Genomic DNA, 14,311 nt, shown 5'->3' on the forward strand with positions numbered 1-14,311 from the left:
CTAAGTTTTGACTCAGAAAATTTGTAAATATGAAGTGCATTGATTTGTTAATCAATTTACAAATTTGTTAATTTGTTCAACAAAATTAATTCTGATCACAAATGAAATGTCTTTCCATTTACATAAAGTCTTTTAAAAAGAAAGTGAAGAATGTCTTTAGCTTGGTTCAGCACACATAGAAATATACTATTTTTAATATGTCTGCTTCATTATTTTAATTTTAAGGACAGCATGGAAATCAGTATTTACCAGTTTATAGTTTTGTGCAATTATAATCCTTAATGCTTTTTCGAATATATTTCACATTCACATCAAAGAATACAACCTCAGAATTAATCAGTGCTATCTTTTTCTCATAACTAATGCCAGTAGGCTGATTGTTGGTCATATTCCAGAATCCCAAGCTTTGTTAATTTAGGTTGATTAGTATTTAGATATTATCCTCATAATCTATACAAAATCAGATGCCATCTGAAAAGAAAGGACTATGATTGCATTTTGGTTAGAGAAAAACATGTTTGCTCCCTACATGAATCAATGTTTCAATAAACCAATAGGGGTCTTGTGGCCTCAAAAACACAGTGCAATTAGTTGCAAGGCCTTTAAAGACTGAAATTTCATTTTTTCTATTTGCATTCTAGTAGGTTTTGTGGAGATTCCTATGTTAACCATATCAACTAACGAAGATACAAATTTGAAAAGTTTAAGTTTCCAAACTCATCAAACTATATACATTAAATACGTGCAATATTAAGATATCAGTTATACCTTAATAAACTGTAATTTTTTTTTAAAGTTTAGGTCAATTTTTTTTCATGTGGGTTTCAGACAGAATGGATTTGTGCCTGTACAAATATCAGCAAGAATTAAGAATGGCTAAAAAAATAACTGCATGTTTGCTCCCTATTTAAGAAGTCAGTGTTTTGTTAAAATGTTTCCTTTTGTTGTTCTAGTACTCCAGCCTGGGACCTATTTGATCTTTGGAGCAGAAAAAACAAACAAAACAAAACAACACAACACAACTCAAAACCAGACATCTTTGTCAACACTTTTCTATCTACCCCCCTACTCACACATACCCAGTCATTCACTAATTGATCTGTAAGACGGAAGTAGTCCTCCAATTGTGCAATGAGAGAAAATGATCCATTTTCTAGCTTTGTGTAGGCAACCAATTTGATGTCATTGTGTCTCCTTTGCCTCTTTCTGTTGAAATTGGTTAGTTCTGCTACATACGCATAAGAAAAGCTTATGCACTTCCTCAGATTTTTGAAAATGTGTATACATATATAAAGAAAGACTTTGAAGTTATCGAGAATAGGTTTATTGTTTTTTAATCTACCTTGATACCGGGACAGGTGCTAATTTCATTTATTAAAGCAAACCTAGTCAATGTGATTCAATAAATGTGTATGATGACTAACATAGTTTTATAGAGAAATAAATTTTGTATCAAGATAGGAGAAAAGAAATGCCTTAATACAAAAAAAAATGTGCTCATCAATAAACTCATGAAAAAGACCCTTTCACTTTCCATTAAGTTCCTCCAACAAATTCTAGCTATGAGTTCATTAACTTCATTATTTAAGGTGTGAGCTGCATATGGACACATCAAATCACTTGAAAAGGGACAGCATATTTGGATAACATTTCCATAGAGATATTTATGATAATATAAAAAAGTATCTTACCAATACAGGAAGGCAGAGGATAGTCCCATGCCCTTCTCTCCCCTGTCATACACTTGAGAAGGCTACTTCCATGGAGAGTATAGCCTGGATTGCATCCATAAATAATGGTGCTCCCCGCAAAGTGGCCTTGGTCACTGATCTTGTATCCAAATTGTGGAATACCAGGATCCTCACAATGTGAAAGTTCAAAACCTGTGATAAGGATACAGAGTCATTGAAGGCAACATTTAACAGGAAGATTTAAAATTGTATCAACAGTTTTTGATTATTTTTAATATGACATACCTTTTCCTACTTAGATTACTCTTACAATATTCAGTTTTGATAGTATATAGCAGCTATAAAGTTATTTTCTTGAAAATAGAGTTTGTTGTAATTTGATTGATTGATTATAATTTTAAAGTTTATCAGTGATACCCCATGGTCTATGTAGCTAAATCACAGCTTGTGATTTAGAGCACTAAGCCTCTTGCTTACCTCAAGTGAATTGCAGCTCATAATAAATTCTGACCAATAAGACTACTAGAATCATATCAAAATTTTAAAATTTTGACAAAGTGGGTCCAATAATTGTCCAATTCACAGATATGTGCACTGCAAATATAACTGTAGATTGCTTTACTTCAATAGCATTGGAAGACAATGATAGTCTCATATGAAAATATAGTTTTGCAAGACGTAATATAATAATAGTATTTAGCTTTAAGAACTCTGAATCTTTATATCTTGCCTCCTCCAAAATGTATAGCTTTCAGAAATTCTCATGGGAAAACAAAAACAAAAACAAAAACAAATCAAAGCTGCTTGTTATCACTCTCTGGTACAAAGAAGCTACTTTTGTGTTCAGCAGAGTTTAGGCTTTCTGCATGGATTTTGCTGGAAACTGTATTTCCTGAGATGAGAGTAGCACTGGAGAAGTTGATTTACAACTAACTATACCAGAGGTGAGAGAACGCCAGAGAGCTTTACTCAGCTCCAGAGGAGATTTGTGTTTACACTGAGAGGGAGAATGAGGCCCAGGGCCTTACAGACATCTCTAGGTTATAAAAAACGGGAGACAAAGGAGGCCAATCTGGCTCTTAAACAAATGTATTTACATTACAGAGGCTAAAAAAAAAAAGAGAACTCAGGATCCTTTTCATCCCATGTCCCAGCAGCAAAGGTCTTTCTTCCTCATTTTGGAAGAGGAAGTCAAAACACTGCCTTAGGCAGAGCAAGTCCATTTTTCTTCATGCCTTATCACAGGCCACACATGCAGATTTTTCCATCTGATTTTCATCATGTTACTACAGGGGTGAGGACTGGGTCAAAGGGATAGGGGACATATAGATACTATTCTTACTATATTATTTAAATAATAATTATTAATCTGTTTAGATCCAGAAGATCTGTGTCTATATGTAGAAATAAAGTCAATAAAAATGAATATTAAAAACTTAATAGTCAGCAGAATTCACTATTAAGATCCTGAAAGAACTGGAAAAAGATACCTCATAATTTAAACTAAGCATGATAGTAGTAATCAAAATCTAGGCTTCATAGCCATTGAGTTCTTGTCTTTAATGTTTTACCTAGTGTATAAATATAAGATAAATGAAAGAGTGAATGTACCAAAAATAATTAGGTGCTATTTACACCAGTTATAGCTTCTGAGAATGGAGGAGTATAAAGAGTATTCTAGATAGCCTTATGAGACAGGAAAATCTGTGATTTCAAGATAAATAATGTTGTACAGAAATAAATTTGTATGTGTGTAAGTCACAGGATAATAAAAAAGGGATCTGCATCTCCTTTATAAGTACAGATCCTTGACCAAATTAATCTAGACAGGAACTAGAACGCCAAACAGCATGCATTTTCTCACATATGTCAAATCACTTATTTATATGATTGACTTCCTAGAATGTCAAAACATACATTAAATCACTAGAACTTAGACATATTCAAGTACTAAATATATATTGTAATTTCAGCATATTGAGGGATACATTATCTATCAGAGAACATAAGGAGTCCTTCCTACTCTGTTCTCTGGGGTCTTAACCACTATTTCTCCTGTTAACTCATAGAATTACTTTGTAGATTTTAATTAATTACAATCATTTGCTTCTTTTCTTTGTTTATCTAGAATGGAATAATTTCATTATCCCCCTCTTTCCCACAATGCCTTGCCAGCACAAATCTTGGCACATGGCAGGTGTTTAGTAATTTCTATGGATGAATGTGGAGTATTAGAGGCAATTATCTTGAGAAGATAACTGAGAAAGAAACCAAAATAATGCTAATGGGAAACTGAAGTTTATGAAACAATTAAAAAAATCTTCAGGGGGTGCCTGAGTGGCTTAGTTAACCGTCTGACTTTGACCTCATGGTTTGTGAGTTTGAGCTCCAGGTCCGGCTCTGCAGTGACAGGCTGGAGCCTGTTTCTGAGTCTGTCTCCCTCTCTCTGCCCCTCCCCTACTCATGATCTGTCTCTCTTTGTCTCAAAAATAAATAAGCATTACATTTTTTTTAATCTTCAGGAATTTCCTGTATGGATCAATTTGTGAGAGCTCTGTTTGGGTGAAAATACATTAAAATAAAGCAAATGTAAACAGCTTCAGAAATAGAGCCCAACAACAAGTTAGATGTCACTAACTCAAATCGTGACATAAGTGAGATATAAAGAAACATGGTCAAGCAAGCCAGTCTTTCAAATAGAAACAGAAATGGCCTAAGTAGTAACTTTAAATTCTAAGGACACATTACATTGCATGAATCTGCATACTTACTACTACATTTAGAGTGTTCTTGCTCAAAAATTACAAGTTTGTATGCCTTCTACCAGACATAATATTCAGTTTATCATTCAAAATGCAGCCACTTCTGAGTTTTACCATATATCATTTATCAAAATAAAAATGGAAATCAAGCTCCCTTTTCAAGGATCATTACCAAATTCATCCTTCCTTAATTTGAATGTTCTGTAAATGTGGTTGGCAATTGCTGGTGATGAGGTAAAATGGAGATATTCTTTGTAAATTAAGATAATTTATAATACTTTGCATTGTAGATGAAAATGCACATGGACAATAGTATATAAGCTACAAAGCACAACATAATTTAGTCCAATTTGGTGGAATTATTGTTGCTTAGTCATAAATATTCAGATCTGTCTTATCTTTATGGAAACATTCAGCTGCCAGTCTTTTCATCTAAAAGCTCAAATACTTGAAACTGACAATTAAATAAAGATGTGTATGAAAAATCATATATGCTATAAATATTCACCATTCCTTGTGAAATTTGATACTCTGATGAAACGGAAATTTCTAGAGCACAAAATGAACTGAAAATCCCCATTACCTAAATCCTTCTGACTTAATGAATAACTTCAGCGGAAATTTAATTCCTTTCCTGCCACTATGTAGTATAAAGATTTCTAATTTACTTTTAAGTTATTATTTGAAACCTACAAAAGGGTACAAAGGATAATATAACAACTTCACCATCTGGCTTTATCAGAGTCTAGTATCATAGTTGCTTCAGATAAACATTAATATTATTTCAGGTTAACATTCATATTGATTCATATTTACATTAATATTATAATTAAGAAATAAATATTATAAAACAAGTTAAAGCTCCTTTTTGTTCCCTTCTCAATCCCTTTCAAGAGGATATTTCCCTATGAAGAGCAAGTAAATGTTCTGAATCAGTATTCTCACACCTATTGTATATAGCACAGAGCCCCATGTGGTGCTCGATCCCATGAACTGTGAGATCATGACCTGGGCCAAAATCGAGCTGGATCCTCAACCAACAGAGCCACCCAGGCAGCTCCTATTTTTATTACATATCTATATGTCCTTGAACACTATATAGAATGTTTTGCAAGTTATTTATACATTTTATAAACTATAAAATTAGTTTAAAAATTCTTCTGAAACTTTATCTTTGCCCAGCATTGTATTTTTACTCTTACACGCACACACATTTTATTCACTTTAACTACTCTGTGGTATTCCATTGGAAACATCTACAAAATTGATTTATCTATTTTCCAGCTGATGAGCTTTCACATGGTTTCCCATTATTCCCTGCTACAAAATGGCCATACTTTTTTGTGTACTTCGCAGGAATGTTGTAAGCATTACTATAGGGCATATATCATGCAGGGATGCAAGAGCTCACTTCCTCCTAAAGATTCCATCAAAATCTGCTAATCTCCTACTTAACTTTTGCCTTGATCTACTGAAAGATGAAGAGTTGAGTTCCTACCTCTACATAATTTCTATTCCATTTGTTTATAAGTAACAGTTGTGTATTCACATGGGGGAATGTCATATGGTCAGTAAAACAGTACTAATGTTTTACTAAATGTAAGTCAGCATTTTTGATGGAACTTAAAACAAGAAGGTCTTTATATACTTTATACTAATGTTTTATACTAATTATACTATTATACTAATTATTATATTATACTAATGTTTTACTAAATGTAAGTCAGCATTTTTGATGGAACTTAAAACAAGAAGGTCTTTATATACTTTATTATTTGAAATTCAGTTAAAATGTAAATATGTTTTTAATATTCTACAAGTCACCTTTTAGAGTATTTCACGGTGAATGAAGATGGGTTAATTGCATAGACCAAAAGTAAGGACTATCAAATTGTTAAATAAAATGGGAGATAGATTGTTAAGAAGGGAACTGAGAAAGCATGCTAGCTAAATACAGTTGAGGATCACACCCTTTCTGTAATTAAAACAATTAATTAAAGTTTAAATAATAATGCAAGGAGACAAAGATCATTCGATCATAATTTTAATCTCTATAGAATTCTTTGGTGAATTTGGTTCATAATATTTAGCAGGATCTTTAACAATTATACTTAATGTTTGATTATTAAATTCTACTTAGGCCATGAATCTTGCAAAAAAAGATCTTATTAGGCAAACCATGAGAGACTCTTGAATACTGAGAACAAACTGAGGGTTGATGAGGGTGGAGGAGTGGAAGGGGGATGATGGGCATGGAGGAGGGCACTTGTTGGGATAAGCACTGTGTGTTATATGGAAACCAACTTGACAATAAACTATGAAAATAAAAAGACTTATTTTAGAATTCTTTATATTGAAATGAAGATATGTACAAAACAGAATGTCAACTTTTGCCAGCATAAAACTCGCAACCAGGAAGTAGTCCCCAGTCACACGTGGCAACTATGATAATCCTCTTTGAGTCACACATGACAAAGAATATAATAAGAGGGAAGACTGGGTGGTTCAGTCAGTTGAGCATCTGAGTCTTGATTTTGGCTCAGGTCATGATCCCAGTGTTGTGGAATTGAACCCCACGTTTGGCTCCATGTTGAGCATGGAGTCTGCCTGAGAGTCTCTGTCTCCATCTCTGTGTCTCTGTTTCTCTGTCTCTCTCTTCCTCTGCCCCTTTCCCCTGCTCATCCTTGCTATATCTTTCTAAAATAAAAAATTTAAAAAAGATGAATATAATAGGAATAAAGAAAAGAAAGTTTTATATGACTACACATTCCTTTTTTCTCACTAGTCAAACTAATTTTAAAAAATTGGCACACACGTATTTCTCACTAGTCAAACTCTGAAACATATCAATTTTGAAACCAGAATCTTTATAAGAATGCCATAAGAAGACAATCCTTATTTATTTATTATTATTATTTATTATTTGAGGAATAGAAGGTAAATAGCTAAACAAGCAAATGTTTGTGGAAATGACCGCTATGTATTTCCAACTGGAATAAAGAGGATACAGTAAATAATTCTGTTTTTTTAATTGTCGTTGCTCTAAATCCTACGTATAAAGTTCTGAGTAGAAAACATTACTCACGGATTTTCCTATATTTTAATCCGTTGGGCATGAAAAAGTGAGTGATATTTTTAAATGTGCTAGTTTGTGTCTTGCACATCATATATCTATACATCATTCTGGGATGGTGAGATTCAACTTTGCCTGAATATTAATTTTTAACCATCAGCCATTTGGTATTTGGCCAAGTATATAGACGGTGCATTCTAGACATACATAGGAATGGAATTTACTAGATATTGCCAAATTACTCTCCTAGGTGACTTTACCAACTTTCATTCCCTAAAGTTAAAAGAATTTCATGTTCTTCAAATTGCCATTAGCACTTAGTATTACAGAGCTTTTTAATTTTCAATAACCTTATAAATGTGTAATAACATTATTTGAGGTTTAATTTTTATTTCTCAATTTCTATTAAGTGTTTGTTTGCTTACTGCCTACTTGAGGTTCCTTTAGTGTGAAATTTTATTTTAGGCTATTTCTTCTTAATTTGTAGGATCCTTTTCTATAGAGTTTATATTTTTCAGTTACATATATTGTTAGTATCTCCTAGAAACATCTCATTTTTTTTTTGCTTTGTTTATGGTGTGTTTTGCCATAGAAGCAGTCAAAAAATATTTGATGGGTGGGGCTTGGTCAGGAAAATAGAAGCCATTTAGATAGTTTGAGCTGCAAAGATTCCATATAAGAAATTAGAGGATAATACAAGAAATGCAGATGCAGTGAAGGTCAGAAGACCACTGGTGGCTTTCAGGGAATCCTGGAGTTCAGGGAAGTTGCTGTCACATAAAATCACCTGCCAGCACCACACTCCTTCCTGGTGATGCTAGAGGAAAATAATAGTTTCTCCATTGATTCCGCCTCTCCACTTTCACAGGACTGGCTTTAATTGGCAGAATCTAAGTAGAGAAGTTGCCAGGTTTTCAGTCCCTACACTTCAGGGAAGTACTTACAAGGGCAGAGATGCTCCTGACAATTGACAGAGTTTTGCTGGTATATCTTGTTTTAAACATCTTACTCCACCTTAAAGACATAGCTATTCTAGGCTACTCTTTTTTACCCCTAAATATTTTAATGTTTTGAGATCCACATAGAAGTCTTCCATCTCTCCAAAATCAATTTTTGCGTAAGGAGTAAATTATTAGGTCTTTAGATATTTAAGTTCAAAATTTACAAAGCTTTTGGAATATAAAAGCTATAAAAATCACATGACTACTTTGCTATTCCATTATGAAAAACTATCTTATATTGCCAATGCAAATGACAGATAATCAAGAAATATTTCTTTAATTTTTTAGTTAAAATACTTTATACTATATAATGCAGCATTAGTCAGTACTTCCTTTATTACTTGGTTAACTTCAAGATTTAAACAGTAAAAGAAATGACAAATTCATCATTAAGTGGTTTATAGGACATAGAACCATGTGGCATAACTTTGTTGCTATCTTGATATTTACCTATTCTCTACTTGCATTTGCAGTTGATAAATTATATCCAGAGAATAAAGTTAGAATCGATAAATCATCTTATAATTTTTCATGATTAGCACTGCCAACAACATACTGGTAATTATATTGAAGAATTTAAATAAGGATAATTTATTATATATTTATAAGGTTAGTTCACAGAAAAAGATGTCACAAATTAGCTAATGTCCATCTTTAATTTGAATACAAAATTTGAAATGGGCATGTTCCATGTGGATTATTGAATAACTTCAAGTGACAAAGCTGAGAGGCTAAAAGGGTCCAAATATATATATCTGAACTTTTCCCTTGGGATAAGGAACATTTCTCCAATGGGCTTTTTAGCAAATTAAATGTGCAGAGGTGATAACGAGAGGCATCTGAGCCCAGAGGTAGTGTCTAATGGCTGGGCATCGTGGACATTTATTGGGTCAGCTTCTAAGAATACAATGCTATAATCCATCAAACAGGTGCAATTTAGTGCTGTAATAGATGGTTGTTTAAAATACCCAATTACTTTCCACCGAATGAAAGTGGGATAAACAAATGAAGAGAGCTAAAAGGATCTGTAATGAAGCAGAACTTCAAGACATAAAGCTTAAAGACTACACATACAGCATGAAAGATACGAGGTCTAAGTTATTCCCCAATTGTAAGTTTAGCCAATAAGAAAGCATTCAGATTCTCAGGCATCAAGTGTCAAAAGTGTCCTCAGAAAGAATTACATTTACTTTTAAAAACATTTGCCTTCTTAGTGATTACATAAAGAATGGACATTTAAAATAAAATGTACCTTAAAAAGGTATTTTCTAAAATATTACCTCATTTTTACCTCAGCCAAATGTGTTTCTCTCCACCCAAAACTGGAAATAACCAGGCAACCACACAAGTCAACAAAACGGATAATAGAAAGATAGAGTGACTACTGTGGATATCTGTCATTAGTTAAGGGTGGTCACGAAAGCCCTGTTTATGCTAACACCAGAATTGTCAGGAGCTAGGCAAGGGGAATTAATCTGAATTGGGTTATTTGCTGTATTCGCCTTGAATGGGCTTACCATGATCTTTGTAGTCTCTATGCCTGTCTCCAGCCCATTCTCTTTGCCTGGAATACTCCCCCCATTTCTCCTTGTGACCTACCAACCCAACCTTGAATACTATCTTCTTCATGAATCCTTATTTGATTTGCTTTACAGCCAACTGTCCCCTCTTCTGTCTCCAATTCTCTCAGTGTGAAGCTGGGGATTCCTCTGTGTCACAAAGGGTTCTCTCAGATGTTTCAGAGGCAAAGCATGGATAATCGTAAGGAGGAACACAACACAGAATGGTAGAGTGGAGGTAGATTTAGAAATAATCAGATAGATACAAGGATTCTTCTACAAAAAGATGGTCTTTTGTGTTCTTTTCTCATGTTTGGGCACCTTAGCAAATTCTTTCATGTTCAGAAATTAATCACTGCTTCTAAGAAGTTTATGAATATTTAAAATATGTGCCCTGGTAGAATCTTTTTCTATAACACAAAAGCATTTTTATAAAATCAGTATTCAGAGCACATATTAATTTACTAAGAATATGTAAAAAAGATGCAATTGAACTAAAACTGGCTATAGACATTATGAGAGGAAATGGCCTCCTGAAGACCTATGCACAATACTTTAGTAAAAAAGTATAACCACAGTACAACTGTTATATTAGTTGCAAATATAAACTACTGCAAAAGAAATGTCAAAAAGTTGGCTAAGTCTGGCTGAAGGAAGGTAAGAAGCAGTGGGGAAATATTGAAGATGAGTCTTCATTCAAAGGCTCAGTTGATATTGGGGCGTACCATGACAATTGTTAATCTCAGCTTGGCACAGGAGCTAAGGCTGGAAACGAAAATACATTTGGAGGATGGGAACAAGTTTCTGTCAAAGCTAGGAAATCTGTGGTTGACTATTAAGATCATTTCAGATTTATAGAAAGACTGCCATTGTAAAAAAATCAGAAGTGATACTTAGGAACAAATACAATTAATAACAGATGTGTTACTAATTCCATGACCCCACCCCCATCCCCAGCAGAGGGGCTCAGAACACTGCTGTCAATTCAGAAAATCATAGGACCCTTCATTGACCTGCTGATATCCAGAGACAATTTGGAAGTAGGTTTATATACATGTTAGTTTAGCTCAGAGACTGAAAAGTATTTTTAGATGTATATTTACCCTTTAAAAAATAATTGCTTTTCTATTCTCTTCTCAATTCTATAGTTTTCCATCTTCATAGAGACATACATTTTATAATGAATAACTAGAGTCATTAAGAAGAGTGACATCAAATATTTGCTCTTCAAGATCTTTCTTTTCTGGGAGTGCCTGGGTGGCTCCATCGGTTAAGTGTCTGACTTCGGCTCAAGTCATGATCTCATGGTTCATGGGTCTGAGCCCCGCATCGGGCTCTGTGCTGACAGCCAGCTCAGAGCCTGAAGCCTGTTTTGGATTCTGTATCTCTCTCTCTCTCTGACCCTCCCCTGCTCATACTGTCTCACTCTCTCAGAAATAAATAAAACATTAAAAAGTTAAAAAAAAATCTTTCTTTTTTGACATCCAGTAGCTCATAATAATGATAATAAAGACAATGATTTTATTCATTCCAGACACTTAAGCAACCACACAATTTTAAATGCAGGTATGTCCTACAATGTCCATTATCTTTGCATCAGTAATCTCGTTACAAAGAATTTAAATATCCAAAAAGGAAATCTAGTTTCTTTTTTTTTTCCTGTGACACTCATTAACATCTTAGACAAGGAGAAATGCAAAATGATGCAGAGTAAAGAAAGATCATTATGTAAACATTGAGCCATGTCTTGAAAAATACCAGCATCTTTGTTAGGAAACAGAGAAAAGAGAAAAGCAGGTTAAAAAATGTGCCCTTCTTAGCAGATCATACCAATTATATTTGAGCAATAATTCTCAATACTAATACTTTTAGTATATCACATGGTAATATCTGTAAACACAATTTGCTTGAATTTTCATTTGTCTTTGGAAGTACTTCATAAGAAATTGCATTGTTCACAACAGTTCTCGGGATTGAGAAACATGAATTAAACATTCATTTTTTTTTAATTTATGTTTTGATATGTTAATGGTGTAACAATTCTAGCACAGGTAGAAAAAAGCCTTGAAATAAAGAGGAAGCAAGAGTAATCTCTTAGTTATATGCACCAGATTTTTTTAACACAATACAATTTTAATGCAATATATTCTCTTGTCTCCTACTTCTCATATCATTAAGAAGGAATATTTTCATAAACAATAATTTGATTCAAATCCCTTCAGGATCCCATGTGAGTATCTTTGATAGTGTAACCCTTTTAATTTCCCACTTTCTGTAATAATTTCTACTCATCTTACTTCTTGAAAACATTTACAGGGGTCATTAGATTTTTTCAAATATTTTAAAAATAAAGATTTCTGAATCTTGCTGTTTAATTTGTTTTGCTAAATTAAATAAGTATTCTGAGCTTCCAAGAACTGATTTGATCTTATAGATTATACAGTTGTTAAATACACAGCTAGTAACCACCTCAGGTTTATATGCACTTTACTTTCTTAGTGTACTGTCTTATAGAGTAGAAACTCAATAAATATATCACTTAAATATAATTTATTGTTGATGGATATAATTAGTCTGTTTCTTATATTATGGTATTGGCATACAATAAATTCATTTAATTCATATAACAATTGATGTAACCTACCAACCTTTGACCTTCTACTTAATTGTCAGAATAGCCACTTGGAGTATAATGCAATAGTTCAGTATGAATTTATTTTTAATAAAGTCATTTAACACATAACCAAACAAAATAAAAACTTAACTTTAATGTAAACTCATCAGAAACCATTCAGTTATCATTAATGACTGTCCAACTGTAACCACCACACATAGGTTGTGTGAATTTTGCAAGCATTGAATTTCCATCTATTAAAAAAATAAGAAAAAATATTTCTTAAATATCGAACCAGGATAATATTGCTATTTTAAAAACACATAAATAGATAAGCCCAAAGTCACAAATTACTTAGCCATTCTTAACCTTAGTTGTTTCAACTGTGAAATTGCAACAGTTAAAATACCTGTAACTTATGGAATTGTTAGGGCCAAATAAAATTACATATTACATATATTGAAGGTAGTTCAAATTCTTGATCAAATGTTGGATATTACTTCACCTGATATATAGTAATTATTTAATACTCAGCATCAGTGTTTGGCCTTTTTTTTTTTTTTTTTCTTTCCAAAATACTTACTGGTATAGACAAGTTGAAAACCTTCATCTGTCCCTTCAGAATCAGAATTGAATTCTAGCCAGAGCTGATTTGAAGTACTGCTAAGGGTCAAGCCTCGCATAGATGCGCCAGTAAACGCACCTAGTAGGTGAGTCGTTTTATCTTTTCCATCATAAATCTGCAAAAATATTTATAATTAAAATGTAAATGTGCCAATAATAACCAACTCAAATCAGTTATGAAGAAGAGGAAACTATTACTTTCTTCCTAATCAGGTCATTACATGTTCCCCAAGGACAATCACATATATTAATTCCTACATATATCAAGTTACGAAGGTTGGAATCCACATGGATAATTTTAAAATTCCAAGCTCGGTAGACATTAAGTAGCACTTAAACTCATATTATATAAATTTTGCTCTTATTATGAAAATAATGGTTTTTTTAGGGCAGATATTTAAAAGTGAGAAAACCAAAGGGTGCTTGGGTGGCTCAGTCAGTTAAGTGTCTGACCTTGGCTCAGGTCATGATCTCATGAATGGTGGGTTCAAGTCCCACATCGGGCTCTGTGCTGACAGCTAGCTCAGAGCCTGGAGCCTGCTTCAGGTTCTGTGTCTCCCTCTCTTTCTGCTTCTCCTCTGATCATGCTCTGTCTCTCCCTCTCCTTCAAAAATAAATAAACATTAAAGAAAATGTAAAATTGAGAATACCAAGAGGCTCTTGGGTGACTCGGTCAGGTAAGTGTCTGGATTCTTAATTTCAACTCAGGTCATGATCAGGTCACTTATGAGTTCGAGCCCCACATCTGGTTCTGCACTGGCAGCCGGGAGCCTGCTTGGGATTCTCTTTACTCCTTCTCTATCTGCCCCTCCCCTGCTCAGATTCTCTATCTTTCTCTCTCAAAATAAATGAATAAACTGTAAAAATAAATAAATAAATTGAGAATACTGCCAGAAAGTTTAGTTTGCAAGGTTGATTGGTTGTTTTTCGGCAACTTGCTCAAGGTTAGCAAAATACTTGTTTTTCTGGTAACATAATTAATATAAA

At 33.4% G+C, this 14,311-nt stretch overlaps 1 protein-coding gene across 1 annotated transcript in view; it reads right to left on the bottom strand.

The window, feature by feature from the left end:
* CSMD3 (CUB and Sushi multiple domains 3) overlaps positions 1-14,311 on the bottom strand; it is a gene marked incomplete at its 5' end in the record, with an annotated part of 448,395 nt that overhangs the window by 312,715 nt on the left and 121,369 nt on the right. Inside the window, 2 exons of the mRNA XM_039219338.1 lie at positions 1,692-1,883; positions 13,284-13,440. Of these exons, the coding sequence (XP_039075269.1) occupies positions 1,692-1,883; positions 13,284-13,440 (349 nt within the window). The remainder of the gene's footprint in view (positions 1-1,691; positions 1,884-13,283; positions 13,441-14,311) is intronic.

This window comes from Hyaena hyaena, unplaced genomic scaffold, assembly GCF_003009895.1.
Source record: "Hyaena hyaena isolate Hyena2069 unplaced genomic scaffold, ASM300989v1 scaffold_809, whole genome shotgun sequence".
Classification (NCBI taxonomy): domain Eukaryota; kingdom Metazoa; phylum Chordata; class Mammalia; order Carnivora; family Hyaenidae; genus Hyaena; species Hyaena hyaena.